General features: G+C 36.4%; 1 protein-coding gene across 1 annotated transcript; it reads right to left on the bottom strand.

The window, feature by feature from the left end:
• Positions 1–14,162: 14,162 nt before the first annotated feature.
• On the bottom strand, positions 14,163–18,664 carry LOC113725851 (gibberellin 2-beta-dioxygenase 8). Its single transcript, XM_072074267.1, has 3 exons — positions 18,215–18,664; positions 14,773–15,099; positions 14,163–14,658 (listed from the first exon to the last, which is right to left on the bottom strand). The coding sequence occupies exons 1-3, from the start codon at positions 18,662–18,664 to the stop codon at positions 14,428–14,430; spliced, it is 1,008 nt and encodes a 335-aa protein (XP_071930368.1). The 3' UTR covers positions 14,163–14,427.
• Between the last annotated feature and the right edge of the window lie 322 nt (positions 18,665–18,986).

Below are 18,986 nucleotides of genomic sequence, written 5' to 3'. Positions count from 1 at the left end.
TATAAAAGCGAGTTTCAGCGAACAAAAAACATGACATTTTCTCTAAGAAGCGAAACCCAGCAGAAAGAAATAACAAAGAATAGTCCTAGGAACAATGACATATGCAATGAGCAAACAAAATATAAAACTAAACACATACAGATAGGAGGAATAGCAGTAACTTAAAAAACATCAGCATATAAAACGATGGTGCCAAAGAGAGAGAAAAAAAACAAGTAATGAGCTAACAAAGGCAACGCACACTACATAACCAGCTAAGCAGTTGACAACCGACTAACGTAAACTATCTAAACAGCACTCACCATGGAAAAGCAATATAGTGACAGGTACTAATCTTACTAACGAAAAATGTTAATCAGTAAACAAGTCAAATTGAATGCATATTGATAGAATAACAGCCTCATTAAGGTTAGAACCTGGATAGGCATGAAACAAGAAATAAAATCTAATAAAAAAAGAACTCTAAAGTAGAAACAGAATGAACACCTCTTCTAGCTAATAGCAACAAGGAGTATATCGATGGTAATAGTAAGAGCCCAAAAAATGCAACAAAACCAACGAAGGGCCGAAGGCTGAGCAGCAGGTGCAAAATAAGCTGCAGGAGAGGAATATAAGTCCAGACGTCTGCATGAAGAATGACTAAAAAACTATTTTCCAACCTTCATTCATGAAAAGCTGGGCCGAGAAGCTTCATGAAAAGCCGCAAAGAGTGCCTGCGCGTTTCAAATCCGAGGAACCATTAAGACGCTTGAGGCCAGCATAGCGAACGAATGTATAGCAGTCCGTCTACTCGAAGATATATATTTATTATTGGGCAGTGTTAGTAATTAAGTCAAAATTCAATGTTCCTATTGGACACTAATTATTTAACTAATAATTTATAACTAATTGATCCCACAGCAGGGGTAATTCAAGCTGAAATTTGCTCAAATAGGAAGCAAGTGCCGATAAGTCATTCAGGTTCTAGCATCCTATTATCTGCTTTTAATAGAAAGCTAATCATCACCATCCCGATTTTAACAGCTCAATAAAAAGCACGTTGCCTTTCTTATAAGGTTGCTAGCAAGGACGCAATAAATACTGTTGGGTTCCAAGGACAAAAGACATTTGATGCCTTTTGTGGTTCCAAGAACAAAAGATGCAGAAATTTCCAGCTCATGGGCCACTTTCACAACCCGCACGTGAGCAAGACATGGAGGACGACCATGCTTTGGCACCCTCTTCCCAGTTTATATACATTCTTTAAACTATGAGGTATAAACCGTGCTACGCACGGTGGGAAAAATAGATGGAGATGCCCAGTCCAGTAAAATGATTTGTACTTAATCCAAAATAGATCAATTAATGGTACAGATAAATCAAAATTAGAGCAAACTTTAATATAACGAGGGCACCCCTAAGCCAGCGGAAGTTAACTATTGAGGATGGCTACATCCTTGATCAATAAAAGCTCAAGCCTCCTAAGTATGTAATCATGTAAAAAATAGTAAGTGTTATTCTCAACAAAATATCAGAATATTAGAGAATTTTGTCCAAATTGCCATCCACGTTTGCTATCTCAAGGCTAGATTGCATTATGATTTAGTTATAAGATCCATCAATTTTCCAATGATGCAACTACTTAAACTTATAAACATCATCCAGAGTTAGATTTTGTTATCTTTTTATGCTCTCAAAATAGTGAAAACATTTATATTAATATAATTTTTGAACTATAAGTGCAGAAAGTAGACCCTATCCCAAATCTTCGTGATTCATATGAGATAAAATATACAAGAGCAGGAAAAATATGAGAACTCAAATATACCGAGAGCAGGAAAATCATGAAGGGACGGATACAAATTTCATCTAACAATATAAAAATCAGTAATCACCATGCTGTGGTGCACTGTCTTAGTTTACATAATCCGACTAAAGATAAATTCTGAAGCTAAAACAACAGGAGTAAAATTTTATATGCCTTTCCTCTTAAAGAAAATAACAGCAAAAGAAATTCTAAAATGGGGAATAAATCAACGAGTCCTTATTTCATGGAGTCTTCTACATTGCATACTTGGGAACTTCCTGTGAACAAAGAATGCACAAATACCGATCAGCTTTGGAATGAGTACCAATTTTGTCAACTATTTACACATAAGGAGTATGCTCTCACACCCTCCAAAATCACAAAGGTAAAATGCCATTGGTATAGATACAAGGCAAAAAATGGAATTACAATATACAATAACATAACAACCAAAACGGCTTTTGCAGGGGCTAGCTACTGTCTTTGTGATCATTTGTGAAAGAATGAGGCAGGGCAAACCTCTTCGCCATCAATGCCATATACTTTCCCAGGTGCTCCACCAGTGTGAGCTTTGTTTCACTGGGTTCCCTTGTGTGGTCTCCTAAGAAAACTCCTGCTCCATAAGGGGAACCTCCTCTCAGGCAGTCTATCTTAAAACATTCCTGCTCCAAATGTGTATCCTATTGCAGCATAGACCATACCATGGTGCACTCACTGGGTAATTGTTGTCCACCTATAAAATAGAAAGTAGTAAATAACCAACATTTATTATAAAACGCAACATTGGACTCATTCATTAAGGACAACAAGAATAATACCCACCATTTTCTTTAAGGGGTTAAGTAGGTAAAGAGATAAAGTAAACAACCTCGAATTAAAAGGAGACAAATGCAAGAATATATAACTAATCAATAGGTAGAAGTTTGTCATTTAGAAAAAACTTCTTTACCCTTTTCGCACCACTTTTTTAGCCTTCATAAAGCAATGACTAAATCCAACAAGTTCATTATCATGAAACCCACTCCAAGTCTGACTCCCAGCAAACCAAAAGCCCAAACATTAATATTCAAAAAATCATCCAAATAGACTTTACTTAGACTTGTGCATAAACCTTAAAATTGAGATGGGCATTTTAAGAATTTAGGAGGATATACCTCAGATCTGTATTCTGCATCTTGTTGTAATTATTCCAGTAGGGCAATGTTAGAGCAGCATCACTTATAGCTTCTCTCATCTGAATATATGGAAAGGGAAAAAATATCAATTATATATTTTTTAATAACTAATGGACAACTTACAATTGAGGATAAAGTGGCACATTAGGCAGATGGACAGTTCAAAAGAAGAGAACGAATATAAGACATGCAGGCAAAAAGAACCAGTCAAGAATATATGGAGCAAGTACTCTTTTTCTCCTTGGATTTTTTCTAGATGGAGAACAATTCTTACTCTGTTACATCTTGACATAAATTGAGTGTCTTCTCTCTCATATTCCAATTTTCATCTTGTCATCACCCTTTGCTTGCATCTACTCTGGCAAAGGCAATGCAAGATGAGGGAAATCAAGTTGTTGTTGAGAAAAATGAGTAGCTATAAATTTGGCAACCACATCAAGAACTTTATCTTGAAAACACCAAGAACAAGTGCTTATAAACAAACACAATGGAAAACAAAACAAAACAAAACAAAATAAAAAAGAAAGCACACAATATAAGCAAATAGCAGAAATTTTGTTTCAACAAGGAGTCTAAAAGACTTTTTAGTAACTACTTTGGGTTTAAATAAAACTATTATTGTTTACATCTATATAAACTCATCCAAAATGGATTTGCTATTACCACTTAAAACTACAAAGTGATTGTGTTACATTGTCCGGTACTCTCAAAAATTTCTAGCCAAAAAAAAAAAACCTCTCCTCCTCTTTTCACCCAAAATACTAATGGCCATTTTCTGCCAAAATCAACAACCAAAATGCAAACAGATTTTTTCATTGATATCAGATCAAATGCTAATGTAAACTGGTGCATGACCTCTGTTCAAGATATACCTAATGCTCGACTTGTCCTAAACCAAGTCAATAAAGTAAAGAAACCTCCAAGTCAACAAAGAAAAGGAACATGTCAAAGATGCTTGCATCTGCAATAGTGTTGACAACCATGTCTAGATGACCAATTAGTCCATTTAAAAACAGAAAAAGAAAAATTATATCAGGGAACCAATGACAGTTCTCTCTCTATATATATATATATATATATATATATATATATATATTTGGGATAAGCTCAACAATTGAATAAATAAGACAACTTTCTCACGCCATCCAAAGCTAGTAGTTGCCAAAAGAGCTATTAGCACTACTGGTGTAATGTGTGTCTATGTATATTTGTGCAAACGTGAGGGAAAGCATGCTGATAGGGTACAATTTGTTAGTGATTTTATTATTAATTTCCCCTTTTTCCCCTGATAAATATTGTGTTAATTGCTGATATTTACTCATATTTGGTATCTGGACTTAATTTCAGGAATAAAGTAGAAAACTACCAAAAAGGAGGGACTCTATGGAAAATATGGAGACTCCTAAGGGCTTCAATGCTTGGGCCCTTGAATTGGTGGGGGACCACAAGCTAGTGGAAAGCATCTAGTCATTTGGGCTCTTAAAAGAAAGTTACGGGAAAGAGACTTGGAACAAGAAGTACTTGGAGGGCTTTGTCCACATGTGTGGGGACCACCTAGATAGCCTTTAGCCATCTTCCTCTTGTTGCTTAAATAGGGATAACGTAGAGTAGCAGGGAGATCTCTAGTTTTAGTTTAGTTTTAGTTTCTTTTCTTTCTTTCCTTGGACTGGCCTCTGACACACGCCAGGTGTTCGACAATATTTCCCAACGGGGAGATTTTCTCATGAGGCGTGGTTAAGCTTTTCTGGTCAAGGGGACAACTGACGATTTGGTTCGACAACTACTGTGAGATCGAATCTGTTTTAACTATTTTCTTCATTTATTGGTATTTATATGTTCCTTGATTTTAATTGCTATGGCCTTGTGTATGATTGATTAGTGCGCAATAATTAATTATTCATATAGGCTATTTTTGCTAAATAGGGGTAATTGAATCCGTAATTGTTCGTTATCTCTACCTTGGTAGCAACTGGCATAATTGGGTTTATGTCAGGGGAGCATATGATCTAATTTAAACAAACCCTCGTAGCGTGTTTGTTGGTTAGGATTGGGCTTTTCTAATTATTAATGCAATCTAGAAATTAAATCCTACGGTCGTACCTAGGGTTATTTTTGGGTTAGAGAAATAGCTAACGGTCGTACCTTAGCTATCGAGAAATTAAGGAAGGGTTGGTTGTTTATCGCGTGCATGACAACTATAACTAATCTATTGCTAAATGTTGGAGTTATTTCTGCATCAATGATCAGTGCATGAACCATTTCTGATGTGTATCCTTGGCTAGAGTTTCCCCAATCATTTCTTTTAATTAATTATTTTCTGCAGTTAATTTGTTTAGTTAGCATTTAATCCAAAACCCCCCATACTTTGAACTCTAGAAGAAACGAATTATCCCCAATCCCTGTAGATTCGACCCTGCTCACCGCTATATACAAAATCTGTATTTTTCTCGAGTAGGTATTTATTATTGTACAGGTTCGGCACCTGTCAATTTTTGGCGCCGTTGCCGGGGACTGGTGCCAGGTTAATTTGTTTCTTTTTGAGTTCATCTTTTTCTTATTTTTCTTATTTATTTTTCTCTTATTTTTTTTATATAGTTTATGGCTTCTAACACTCCGTATTTTGGTGATATAATGGATTTTGTTTCCGGGGAAGGCGATGAGACTAGTTTTTTCGCTAAGTTTGCATATTCAGAGGCACTAAACTCTATTAGAGAAAGAATGGCTGCTGCAACCTGTAAAATTTGTTATGCCAGGGATCATTCAACCGGTATGTGCCCCGAATATCAAGATAATCTGAGTGTCCCACTTAATAATTATGGAGATTTTTCACCCTGGTCTCAAACGTGGTATAACCCTAATCCAAACGGGTATGATCAAGGATGGTGGGATAACTTCAGCTATAATTATACAACAGGGCCAATGAATTTTCAGCAGTATGAGTCTCAAGAATCATCATCTATGTCAGGTATGTCTCTTGAAAAAATAGTTGAATCAATAGTTATTAATACATATCAATTCCAACAGGAGACACAAAGGAGAAATGAAATGATGAATGAGGCAATGAGTAATCTGGAAGATCAAATGTGTCTATTGACATTCAGAATAAATCGATGGGCTTCTCAATTTGAAGAATTGCCCTCGAAAATCATTGTTGATTTTGAAGAAAATGAGAGCGCAATTTGCCTGACTAGTGATGACGAGCTGCAAGATTTTCAAGAAGAGAGATATACAGATGCAGTTGAAAAAGAAGCTGAAAATGAAGAAATGAAACCCCAACTGCAACCCATTCAAGTGAAAGAATCCAGTGAAGAATCATCAAATGTGGTGACACCACCTCCATTCCCTAACCCGCATTTTCTTAACTCTTACTCCATGATTTCTGTTAATGAGATTGATTTTGTTATATCGGAAGTTCTTGAGTCTCATGGCAGGAATGAGTTAAGAGTAGCTATAGTCAAATATCTTGAACCGTCGAAGGCTCTTGATGGAGGAGTGGATGAAGAATTGCGATCAATGCTTGATTACTTGGCGCCATCAACTAGTTCATGGAAGACCGTAGCTCGTGTGCTCAAAGATTACTCCATCTATGAGGGCTATCAGGACTATGTAGAGGATGAAGCAATGAGACGAGCCACAAGATTTTATCCTCCATGAACAAAACATGATAATGTCTAGCCAAAGACATTAAAGAAAGGCGCTCATTGGGAGGCAACCCAATTGTTTCTTTTAATTGTTTATTTGATTTCGTGTCTTAGTTTAAATCTATTTTCCTTGAATTTGACTGATTTTGGGTGTTAATTTTCGTTTTTGCTGTTATGTAGGTGGCATTTCCTCTTGACGCGGCCGCGTGATGAAGTGCAGGAAGGGGTCAAGATTCAAAAAAAAAAAAAAAAACGCGACTCGAAGTCGCGTTTACCTGCACAGTCGCGTTTCCATTCTTGCAAGTTTTGTGCAGGAAACGCGACTTAGAAAACGCGAGTTGGATGCGCGTTTTCAATCGCGTTTTAATTCCTGCGAGTTTTGTGCAGGAAACGCGACTTAGAAAACGCGAGTTGGAGGCACGTTTTCAATCGCGTTTTCTGTGTCCCAATAAAGGCTTCAGAAACGCAAGCTTTGGAGGCTCGGATAGTCAATGTTGACACCAATGTCGCCGGCATGGCACAGAATATAGCGGCATTTATGCAGCAAGCCGGGTTCGCTCCTCAGTTTCCGCCTAACCCTCCCATGTTCTGACGACTACAGGGAAGTACCGTTGCCCTTCTCCTTTTTCTGCTTTTCCATTTTCACACTGAGGGCAATGTGTGACTTAGGTGTGGGGGAGTCAGTTTGGGTGCTACATGTTTCCAGTTTTTCGTTTTTGGGGTGTTTTTCCTATGTTTTTAGTTTAAATATTTTCTGTTTTAGGTGTTGCTCCTTTATCCCTTTTGGGTGATTTTCCCTTACTTCTATATTGGTGAATATTTTTGGCAGCTCACTTTTTCTTGTTAGTTGTGGTTTGTACTATGAGTTGAGTTACAGTGGCAAGTAAAAGCATGCTTTCTTGGTGAATACTTTGAGTTTAACGACGTGGTGCAATTTATGGCTAACTTGTTTAGGCAATATAAATATTTTGCTGGCACTGTTATGTAGTTTGGTCTCCTGTTTACCTTAGTTCTCCATATTTGGGACATGACGCAGGCTATGATCAGTAATTACTTGATATTTTGGTGTTTATTGGTGAATAACGTATGGCTATACTCCGCTAGTGTCGCCACCCAGTAACCGGGAGTTTTCACCACAAGTGTCGGCTCTCGCGTTAAAAAGTGGCGATATCTATGAGTAAGTGGTCCTGGAGCTGTGAAAAGTTGAGTAACTGGGCTCTTTCATCTAAAAATGTCAGAGTTCACGTCAAAAGACTTGAATAACTTGGGACTCAGCCTTATTCGTGTAAAAAAAAAAAAAAGAGAGAAGAAAAAGAAAAAAAAAAGGAAGGAAACAAAACAGAAAAGAAAGAAAAAAAAAGAGACAATCAGATGTGGAGAATATGTGAGTTCATGATCATGTTAGCCTGCCGATCCTTGGTTCGTATTGTTGAGATTCTGGTCGCCAGTGGACTTAATTATTGACTGTTGCTAGTTAGTATTTGGATTCCCTAAACAAAGTAGCCATGAATTGGACAGGTCTATGAATTTAGGAACTAACCGGAAGAGACATGTCTTGACACTTAGTCACTAGATCTTGATTCTGGGTATAAGCATAGCTGGCTATGATAATGAGAAAGCTAGCCATTGTTGAGTTGAATTTTCCCCATGCTTGAGGGCAAGCATGATTCAGGTGTGGGGGGAATTGATAGGGTACAATTTGTTAGTGATTTTATTATTAATTTTCCCTTTTTTCCCTGATAAATATTGTGTTAATTGCTGATATTTACTCATATTTGGTATCTGGACTTAATTTCAGGAATAAAGCAGAAAACTACCAAAAAGGAGGGACTCTATGGAAAATATGGAGACTCCTAAGGGCTTCAATGCTTGGGCCCTTGAATTGGTGGGGGACCACAAGCTAGTGGAAAGCATCTAGTCATTTGGGTTCTTAAAAAAAAGTTACGGGAAAGAGACTTGGAACAAGAAGTACTTGGAGGGCTTTGTCCACATGTGTGGGGACCACCTAGATAGCCTTTAGTCATCTTCCTCTTGTTGCTTAAATAGGGATAACGTAGAGTAGCAGGGAGATCTCTAGTTTTAGTTTAGTTTTAGTTTCTTTTCTTTCTTTCCTTGGACTGGCCTCTGACACACGCCAGGTGTTCGACAATATTCCCCAACGGGGAGATTTTCTCATGAGGCGTGGTTAAGCTTTTCTGGTCAAGGGGACAACTGACGATTTGGTTCGACAACTACTGTGAGATCGAATCTGTTTTAACTATTTTCTTCATTTATTGGTATTTATATGTTCCTTGATTTTAATTGCTATGGCCTTGTGTATGATTGATTAGTGCGCAATAATTAATTATTCATATAGGCTATTTTTGCTAAATAGGGGTAATTGAATCCGTAATTGTTCGTTATCTCTACCTTAGTAGCAACTGGCATAATTGGGTTTATGTCAGGGGAGCATATGATCTAATTTAAACAAACCCTCGTAGCGTGTTTGTTGGTTAGGATTGAGCCTTTCTAATTATTAATGCAATTTAGAAATTAAATCCTACGGTCGTACCTAGGGTTATTTTTGGGTTAGAGAAATAGCTAACGGTCGTACCTTAGCTATCGAGAAATTAAGGAAGGGTTGGTTGTTTATCGCGTGCATGACAACTATAACTAATCTATTACTAAATGTTGGAGTTATTTCTGCATCAATGATCAGTGCATGAACCATTTCTGATGTGTATCCTTGGCTAGAGTTTCCCCAATCATTTCTTTTAATTAATTATTTTCTGCAGTTAATTTGTTTAGTTAGCATTTAATCCAAAACCCCCCATACTTTGAACTCTAGAAGAAACGAATTATCCCCAATCCCTGTGGATTCGAACCTGCTCACCGCTATATACAAAATCTGTATTTTTTTCGAGTAGGTATTTATTATTGTACAGGTTCGGCACCTGTCACATGCAGTAACAAAAAAAGGGTATATTAATAAAAGAGAGGGTGGAGTATGGTTACGATTCTTTGATTGCAGTATAAAAGGTTACCACAAGGCCCAACTATTCTAGCCTCGGTCAAATAATAAAGGTTTGACAAGTGGGATGATTGACAAGCACCATGTAGCTAAAAATCACCCCCTTCCGCTCCTAAGAAGCCAAAAGGTGGATCACGGGATTAATACATTCCTGACACTACGAGCTTTGTACTTGCTCGGGTAGAATTTAGTGAGAACCCTTAAATTGAAGCTGATAGTTTTCCACTACTAAAGTCATCTCCCAGTAATATTCCCTACATTTCCCTTTTGTTTTTAGTTTCCAACAATACAATTTCCCTTGCACTGCAAAGAAGAGTAGAAAGCCATAATGCATTAGCAAAGGCAAAAAAATGAAAAACAAATTCCAAATGCGGCAGGACCAGTGACATACCTCTTCACACCCTGAATCCATCATTACTCTAATGGATCGAGTAACAAGATCTGTAGCTGCAATATAAAAGTATCTTTAGTTTTGCAAGCAAATAAAAGGTGCCGTTTCAAGTGATATTGAAGTAGCAGAATGAAAATACTGATTCACATGTGCAAGCAATCATATTACTAAGCAACTTTTAAGCATATAATAGCAATGTACTACATTATTTCCATCGTTGACTAAAAATGGTCGGGAGTAGAGAGTTGAGATATGTTTGTGACAGCTAAATTAAAGGTAAGGTGCGACTAAATAAAATTCAATTCATCCCAGATTTAGGGACCTGCAAAGGGGGTTTGGCAGGAATGGAATGGTAAGCAGAGCAAGTATATTCTAAAACTTCGATCTCTAAAAAAAAAAAAAAAAGAGATAGGGCAATTAGATGTGCTAGCCTAACTACATAGGGTAATCAATACATATTCTTTAGACATAGAAAACCAAAAAGTAATACATAATCCCACACTTCTCTCATGAAGCAGATCCCTAACTGTAGTGGTTAGTATAAACAGCAACATAACAACTCTAGCCCAAAACACAAAAAGGAAAAGAGCAATAAAGTACAATAGAGTTTAAATTTTTTAAGGCATACACCATAGTTTTTTTCAGAACACAAGCTACACATCAAAGGGTAGGTCCCAAAATAGCACAAATCCAGTTTCCTTGGAATTTTTATTTCATGCATGGCAGTTATAGGGAACTACAAGAAAAAATTTTTGAATTTAGTGGTTGCTTCAATTATGAATGTTCTGAAAAGAGCAGGCATAACCATTTATCCACTAAGAAAATTAAAATGTTACAAGCTAAGAAAATAAGAAATTGAGTAGAATAACAATACCCCTTCTTTTTCAGTGTCCATGCGTATCTTCTTTAGAGCAACTTCTTCTCCAGCTTTCCTTTCTTTGGCCATATATGCTTGGCTAGAAATTTGAGAGGAAAAAGAAAAAAATATAAAATTAAAAGAAAAGAAAGAGGGAAGCTAAGCATTCCAGAATGATTTGATAACAAAAATACAAACAATAATCAAAATTCATGTAACCATCTAAAAGGCAAAAGAGAACTCAAATAGAAGAGAACAGAACTCAAATCGAAGAGGGAAAGATGATGAGATGGATAGAAACATACCAAAATCTTTTGATACAATGAGATGGGGACGAGCGAAAGCAGAAGCAGGAAAATTACAGAGGTAGGAATGGGAGAGAAGATAGATAAAGTTTGAGGAAGAGAAGCACTGAAAGCAATGAATCAGAGGAATGTTGAACTGGAAATATTATTGCTCAGATAATTACAATAAGGATATTGCTATTTAGGAGACAAAAAAGAAATAGGAGACAAAAAAGAAACACACTTGACGTACCAGTATATGGCCATCTGCCACAACATGGAATCAAACAGGCTAGCAAATCACAAATATAGGACTTCTTGCTAGCAAAGTTTCAAATGACAGAAGAACTTTTTTTTGTTGCAATAAGTAGGCTACTTTGCAGTTATACATAAATAGATAATTTTTTTTTGAATTACGTTTAATAAGGCTAAAAAACACTACACTAAGACCTTCCTACAAAGGGGACAAGCACTATGCACGACATCAGTTTGAAAAAGCACAAGTTAGGGTTCTTTCTTGATGAATAAAATCTTCAAGTCCGATTAAAGATAGAGATAACTGGATGTATTTTTCCCCATTTCAAATCAGAGCTTATAGTGCAGGTAGAATTCAAAGATAAGGCAGTATCCCCATTTCATTATCATTTGTGAACATTGTTGTACCTAATAAGAGCATATACTACCAAAGTTTTAGGACTCACTAAAATTTAGTACATAATCCCATATTCATTTTAAGAATCACTTCTCAAACCAGTAAAGAGGAAAGCATTGAAAGAGCAAGAAGATGGTTCACATCATTGACGAACATAAGCTACATAGCAGACCTTTCCAGTTAAAACCAGCTAAACTCACAACAGATCTAAAACACAAAAAATGGCTTAAAAGAGGAAAGCATGCAGGCTAGCTTCGCAAAACAAATAACGGATGCGATTGTTAAAAAAAAAAAAAGCTTACAACGAAGGAAAACAGCAACGGCCGGGACAGGATTCAAACCACTCAAACCCAGAGAGCGAGAGAGCAGAGAGTCGATGCTCCTTGCACTGTAAACAGCATGTACCCAAGACGACCACATATTTTCGATCATCGGGAACCTAAAAGAAAAAACCTTCTGCCTAAGCGGCAGAGCAACATTGCCAGTGGAAAAGAAAGAGAAGTTAGTGGGAAGAAAGCAAAAGCAATAGAACCAGAAAAATAGGGAAACAGGGGCACATGGGAAGCATGTGAAACCTACATCAGATACCCCAACAGTATTCTATACCAAGGTTCAGAACCTCTGCCTAAGCGGCAGAGCAACATTGCCACGGCAGACAAGAGGGAGTTTTCTGGGAAAAAAACTAACGAAGAATGAGGGAGCTTTCTGGGGAAAAAAATAAAAAATATAGCGAAGGAGAATAATCAGAAAAAACAAAGACATGTTATAAATCTGGGGGAAACAAAGAAAAGCCCTAAACCAAAGTTCCAAAACCTGAGATGGAAATGATGCCGACCACACGTTCTGGAGGATTCCAGTACTAGCTTCTCAAATCTTCATCTTCTTCTTTTAATTCAATTTGCTTGTGGCACTGAAACTAAGAGCAAGAAAGCTGCAAACTTACAACCCTAAGCCAACGAATGGAAGCCAGGAGGGAAAGCCATAAAAACAGAAGGGAAGAAGCGGCGGTATAATCTTCTTGGAAAAAGGAAGGCAAGAGGAAAGAAGCAGCCGAGAGATTCTTGTGTTTTATGCGGCTAACCCTAAGCCGAGAAAGAAAAAAGAACAATAAAAATGGACACACGAAGCGCATCGCGCGAAAAAAATGGGGTGATCCATGCGCGCAACACGTGAGAGGACGACGAAAATTGCTGAATGGTGTTGGCACGTTATCTACTTATGTTGAAAAGCCGCAAACCTCGTGAAAATATTTCTTAATTACTTTTTTACTTGACGAACATCAAAATTGTTGTAGTATATTTATTTATTAAAAAAAACTTCAAAAAAAAATAGCAATTCAAACAAAGCATTACTCTTTCACCAATAAAATTAGAAAAAAAAGTGTTTTCAAGGTACAAAAAGGTCATTTTCTTCATCTTTAAAGTATTTTGGATGATTGTTACATCTTTCATAAATTATTCAATATTTTGTAAATTTTTAATTAATTTTTTCTAAATTACAAAATAAAATCGAGTAAAGGATCTTTCAACCCTATTAAAAACTTGTAATTTTTCATTAAAGAACCACGTCGGACTAATTTTCACATGTTAAAGAACTATAAGTTAGTCTGTCATGACAGTTAAGAGACGATAACAAAAGGACACTTTGGAATGAATTATTTTTTCTCTCCTAAAATTAGTTTTAAATCATATATTTTGAATTGGGTTGAAAATATTACATAAAAATTAAAAATAGGAGAGACAAGTGATATTTTACCAATCTCCAACAATTTTGTTTTTACACTTAAACCAGCCGAGATATTCCAATCAGATGCCAATGCAACCAGAGGCAATGGTGGATCCACAATTACCAATTACCAAACACTAGCATGGATCCAGATTTATAAACTACATTATTGCCCGAGTCTCACATCCCCCATGCAATGGAATTTGGTAGTCTTGTTGAAACGTTCGTTATTATATTGTTATGTTTACCTTATTCGCCGTAGCCTTTTCAAGTTATGAACAATTGATACTGGCAATCCTGTCCCTGTTCAACAAGTAAAAGAACTTGTCTTAAGAGCAAGGCTAAGATTGTAAACTATGAATCCATCATTTTTTAAGTGTTAGTGCACAAAGTACGGGGAATTATTCTGGTGACAGTTAGGGCGGGGATCGATCTACTTATTTAACCTTATTTTGGATTAATCTCAATTTGTGAAACTAGTTTTCTTTTTCTTTTTTTTCCCTTGATTCTCATTTGGTATTGTGCGTAAATTCAAGATTTTTAATTAAACTCTGATGCATGCATGGTGATATAGCATAAGGAAATCAGGATATGTTTATAGGGACAACAAACTAGTACATACTACCTTTTTTCTTTCCTGGCTATAGAGCATTAATTACATGCTCGAAGGATATATAATGAGCAAAACTTTGTACATTTAATAGAAGAAGGCAGGAAATTAATTCCACCTCATAACACCTACCAAACAAGGCACATAATGAAGGACTTCTTACTCAGTAATGCCTTACCTCACACTTTGCATATTATAAGGATTTTTTCCTCTTTTTACTTTCTTTTCTTCTTGGGCTTTCTTGAGCAAGAAAAATATAGTACTCTATGACTGGATTGACTAGATTTGTAGTTACAATCATACGAGAAATCTAGTCAGACCTACTTTGTAACCGAACTTTTTGACGTCCTCTTGAACCTGATCTCTGTACTCCCTAAAGCTAAATTTTCTGTAAACTGAAGGATCCACGCAGCTCTTGATTGTAGTTTCATAGGACGGACACAAGAAAAATGCAATGGAATACCTCTCCTTTAGCATATTGGTCACAACCCTGTGTTCAACACTTTTATACACACCATTGCTCCATGCCTGCACCATCAAATCAACATAACATATGTCAAAGATCCTGTGCTGCAGCAATCAGAGTTTTTTTTTTCTTTTTCACTTATCTATATCTATATACACACACACACACACACACACCTGAAACAAATCTCCAATATTGATGATTAAGGCTTCAGGATTGGGTTTAACAGAAATCCACTTGCCATCCTTCACTAATTGCAATCCTCCAATCTGATCTTGGTGCAGTACTGTGATGAAATCGCTATCGGTGTGAGGCATCAAGCCGTACACTCGAGGAGATATGGGACACGGTGGATATCGATTCATTCGAAGATAGCAGGTGCTTGGCAAACATGTTTGCCTGAAGAATGTCGACTTATGACCCATATTTTCTGCCAAAATCTCTGCTAGCTTATGTGCTAGCTCAGACATTGTTTTGGCAAATTTTTCCATTGTTGAGCTGAGGTAATTAATGATGCAAGGTGGAAATGAGAGAGATTAGAATTCATTAAATAAACAAGGCATATATATACATGTATATATAGTAAATACATATGTGCCGCAGGGGGGAGGGTATAATCCAGAATATGACTTGGCCAATAATTTCGTACATGATCATCATATTATACATGCAGGGGATGTTCAAAGATTTATTATCTTACTTTCTATTGCAATGTACCCAACATATATAAGAGAAGGGCAATCCGACAATTTAAAAAAAATAAATAGGGTAGGGAGGTCGAAATACTCCACAAGTAATCCCAAAAATAGCTAGTAAGTTTGGTAGGTAGTAATTAAAGATTGGTAGGTAGCAAGTTTCGAGGACAGACAGACGCTGGAAGAAAATTTTATGTTCCTGTACCTAGCTACATCTTCCAGCACATTGCATGTGATGATTTATGACCTTTTACTACTTCTGTTGCCTGGCTGATAATATGACGACTTTTTTTTTTTTTTTTTTTTTACAGTCAATGCAATGAAAAGGCACGTCGAAGCATGAAATATAAGTTACAGTCAAGAATGTAGTGAAGCTGTCTCAGATTTGGCCACAGGGAAATTTGCTTCATTTGATTCTGTCTCAGTCTCAGCGTGTGCTGCTACAAAGGGAGGGACATATTTACTCATATGCCCAACTTTGCCTTTGATCTTCAAAGCATCTAATTCAGAAGATGTTCTCTTTAGTCATCAATTTATCAGATACGTATGTATGTTTTTCAAAAATTGCAAATTTTTTTTGTTGTTGTCTTTAAAGATATAATAACGTAGGCTTATAAGGAGAAAAAAAAAAAAAAGAACCAAAAAATTCAATAATGTCATTCCTTTTAATAGAGTATTATTTTTCGAATTCATTAATTGGGCTTTTAAAAAGGAAATACTAATAGCAAAAAAAAAAAAAAAAAAAGGGTATCCCACTTGGGAAAGACTGTGGGAAGGTGTAGTGTGGAATGACATCAATACAGAGACCTATTATCGGCAATCAGTAGAGACACGGGGAGAAGAGGTGAGTACAATGTTGTGTGGTCTTCAGACAATAAGTGGAATCTCCTCAAGATTCCGATCCACCTATACTATATAGCTGACAAGGGTTCGGCAAATAAATGTTTTTCTTTTGGCGGCAAACATTTATCCATTAAACATAATTACATGTAAGTCTTTTCTTTTCTATTATTTTAGGCTAGAATTTAAGATTATGTGGGCTTGGTATAGAACTTTGGCACATTTTATATTTGAAGAATTACACATTTCTAGAATTTTTTTTTTTTAAAAAACAAATTAGTATACGAGTAAGAGTGGAAGTAAATATTATTATAACAATATTAAAAAAAAAAAAGAAGAAGAAAGAAAAAGAATAGCTTGTTCTAAAGAAAAGTTTTAGTTTCACCTCATATAATAGAATGAAAATATATTTTTCAGAAGCAAAACCTTCGCTTGCTTTCCGCTGCCGACAATCTTAAATTCTTAAGAATACCCTAATAGTGACCTAATCTCCCTCTACAAGTACAAGCGTGACTAGGGAGAGCAAGGAACCAATCCTTTCACCACCGCTGTTTGGTGGGGGGGGGGTCTAAGAATTCGATTTTCTTGCAAATGATTAATTATGAAAAGGCTAGCTCCATTCCTTTACTTTGTCAAAGTGACAGTATACCCCCCTCCAAAAAAAATTTTTTTTTTTTTTTGGTGTTAAAATTAAGCATGGAAACACTACTTTTTTTTTTAAAAAAAAAAAAAAAAAAAAAACAAAACGTAAGCCTAACATCAATACTTCGCAAGCCTAACAACTTGATCTTTTCTCCTGTAAAATTTACATGCAGAAATCGGTTTCTTTCTTAAGATCATCAAAACGAGTATTTTCTTCCAAGCAAATGTTGCACTTCGACCCTGTAATCCAAATATCCAATGATGGTTAGCCAGTTGGGACGCCTTTACCATTCACCAAAATCAAAATGAATGAAAGCATCACATCAACGACTGATGTTGTGGATGACTTGGTTGACAAACTAAAAGCTTATCAACCATAGACTTGACAGCACGTAGCACATAGTTTTGATTCATACATTCTTCAAGAATAATTGCTGGCTTTCCCCAATTATCACCCGCCTCATTTTTTGATTTTTTCAAAATGAACATAATTGCATCACAGATAAGCCCTCCACAAATCGGGATACTGACTGACGTTATGAATATACTGCATCGATTTAATGTATGGGAGATAAAAAAATATATTTAAAAAAGTGTAAATTTTCTTTAAAGGAAAAAAAAATTACAATCCAAACAAATCGATTTAAAAATAAAATTAAAATGAGATTAAGAGATCAATTTATTTTAGGATACCATCAAATGCCATCGATAACAGCTCTGTAATGTCGTCTATAGTGTTGATATTTTTTCTTTGCAAGAAAGTAACAAGTAATACTTTGGGAGAGACTTTAACCAAAAAAAAAAAAGAAAAAGACAGCCCAACATTTTTAATGCACATCTTCTACAAGTTTGGTTAACCACAGTATAAGACATGGGTTTAGTTCCTCCCAAAATCAGGTAAAATAATAAAAGTCATATTCAAATGAACTAATTATTGATTGACTTCTAGTAGTGATTAATAGACTTCTTATTGTACTAAAATATCATGTGCCAAGTGGCGCTGAGTTGGCGGATAATACATTTCCACCGTTGATCCAATAAAATTAGTGGTGCCTGTCGCTCTACTCTTGTTTATTGGGCCTGCAGCACTGCCATGTACTACCTGCAAATATTTTTGGGTACAAATGTACTACCCAGACTACTAATTGTGCTTCCAACACTTACTTCTAATAATTAAGACACTATTAACGGCCAGTTATTTCTCTGCTGCCAATACAGGTATGCTCCTCTTTGTACTACCTAAAATATGCACAAGATTTTAGCTTCAAAATCTAAATGTGTTTTAGGTGTATCACTAGTTGTATCTAGTCATCATATCTGTGTAAGCAAATTTCATAATAAGAGAAAACACACCAAAAATTAATTGGAGGAAAAAAAAAAAAAAGAAGAAGAAGAAGAAGCACGAAAGTCATAAAATTAAGGGGTAAAATATTTACCTGAGACTACTGCGACCACCTAAACCTGAGATAGCATTGAGAGGTACGTGAAAAGCTTCCGACCAAGCCAACTGCTTCAGGCAAGTAGCTGAAGGCGTCCCCCAACGGTAACTGCCGGCCAAGAGGCCGAAACCACTTTCGTTCATCTTCTCATGAAATGGTTTCTTGAAAGCCTTGATTTGCTCTGATCTCATTTTGTCCAATATTTCACGAGAAATCCCATGATTCAATACTTGGAAGAAACCCCATTCTTGGGATGCTCTAGCTATATCCTTCTTGCACCTCTCCCTGGCAAGCTCGCCCGAGTTTAGCTGAGCAAGATCGATCAGCGGAAGCTCGCACTCTTGTACGATGAAAAGGTCGTAGTCGTTAGCATACTTGGGACCTGTATCTGGTGATTTGTTGAACAAGCTATTGTACTGCTCTTGGAATGGTGGATCGTGCGAACCTTCCATGATCCAAATGTCAGAGAAACTCTTCCTCGTTTGCTCCTTTTATGGAGAATATTTTAACCCTACAAAAGAAGTTTACCATGCTAAGGGTTGACGTGAGAACTCGACCAGGAGAGTAGATGATGCTATGTAAAAAGAAAGAAGGTGAAATAGTAGAGGGGGAAGAGGCCAGTTCAGCACATTAATTACAGGTTAAAAGGAAAAAAAAAAAAAAAGTAATTTGGGAAATGCACAGCTCAAGATTAGCTCAGCCTAGGACAAGAATTTTTGTCGATTAGTGAGCTAAGGACGAGTAGAAGACAGGAAGTACTGGATGAAAAATCCA

Source organism: Coffea arabica, chromosome 2c (assembly GCF_036785885.1).
Source record: "Coffea arabica cultivar ET-39 chromosome 2c, Coffea Arabica ET-39 HiFi, whole genome shotgun sequence".
Lineage (NCBI taxonomy): Eukaryota > Viridiplantae > Streptophyta > Magnoliopsida > Gentianales > Rubiaceae > Coffea > Coffea arabica.
Note: the sequence above shows the minus strand (reverse complement) of the source record. Positions and strands in the feature narration are given on the sequence as shown.

Coding starts and splice junctions, on each gene's coding strand:
- LOC113725851 (XM_072074267.1), bottom strand. CDS start 18,664: ATGGAAGGTTCGCACGATCCACCATTCCAAGAGCAGTACAATAGCTTG. Junction 15,100..18,214: donor GTTTAGGTGGTCGCAGTAGT/CTCAGGTAAATA, acceptor ATCATTAATTAC/CTCAGCTCAACAATGGAAAA. Junction 14,659..14,772: donor ATATTGGAGATTTGTTTCAG/GTGTGTGTGTGT, acceptor TTGATGGTGCAG/GCATGGAGCAATGGTGTGTA.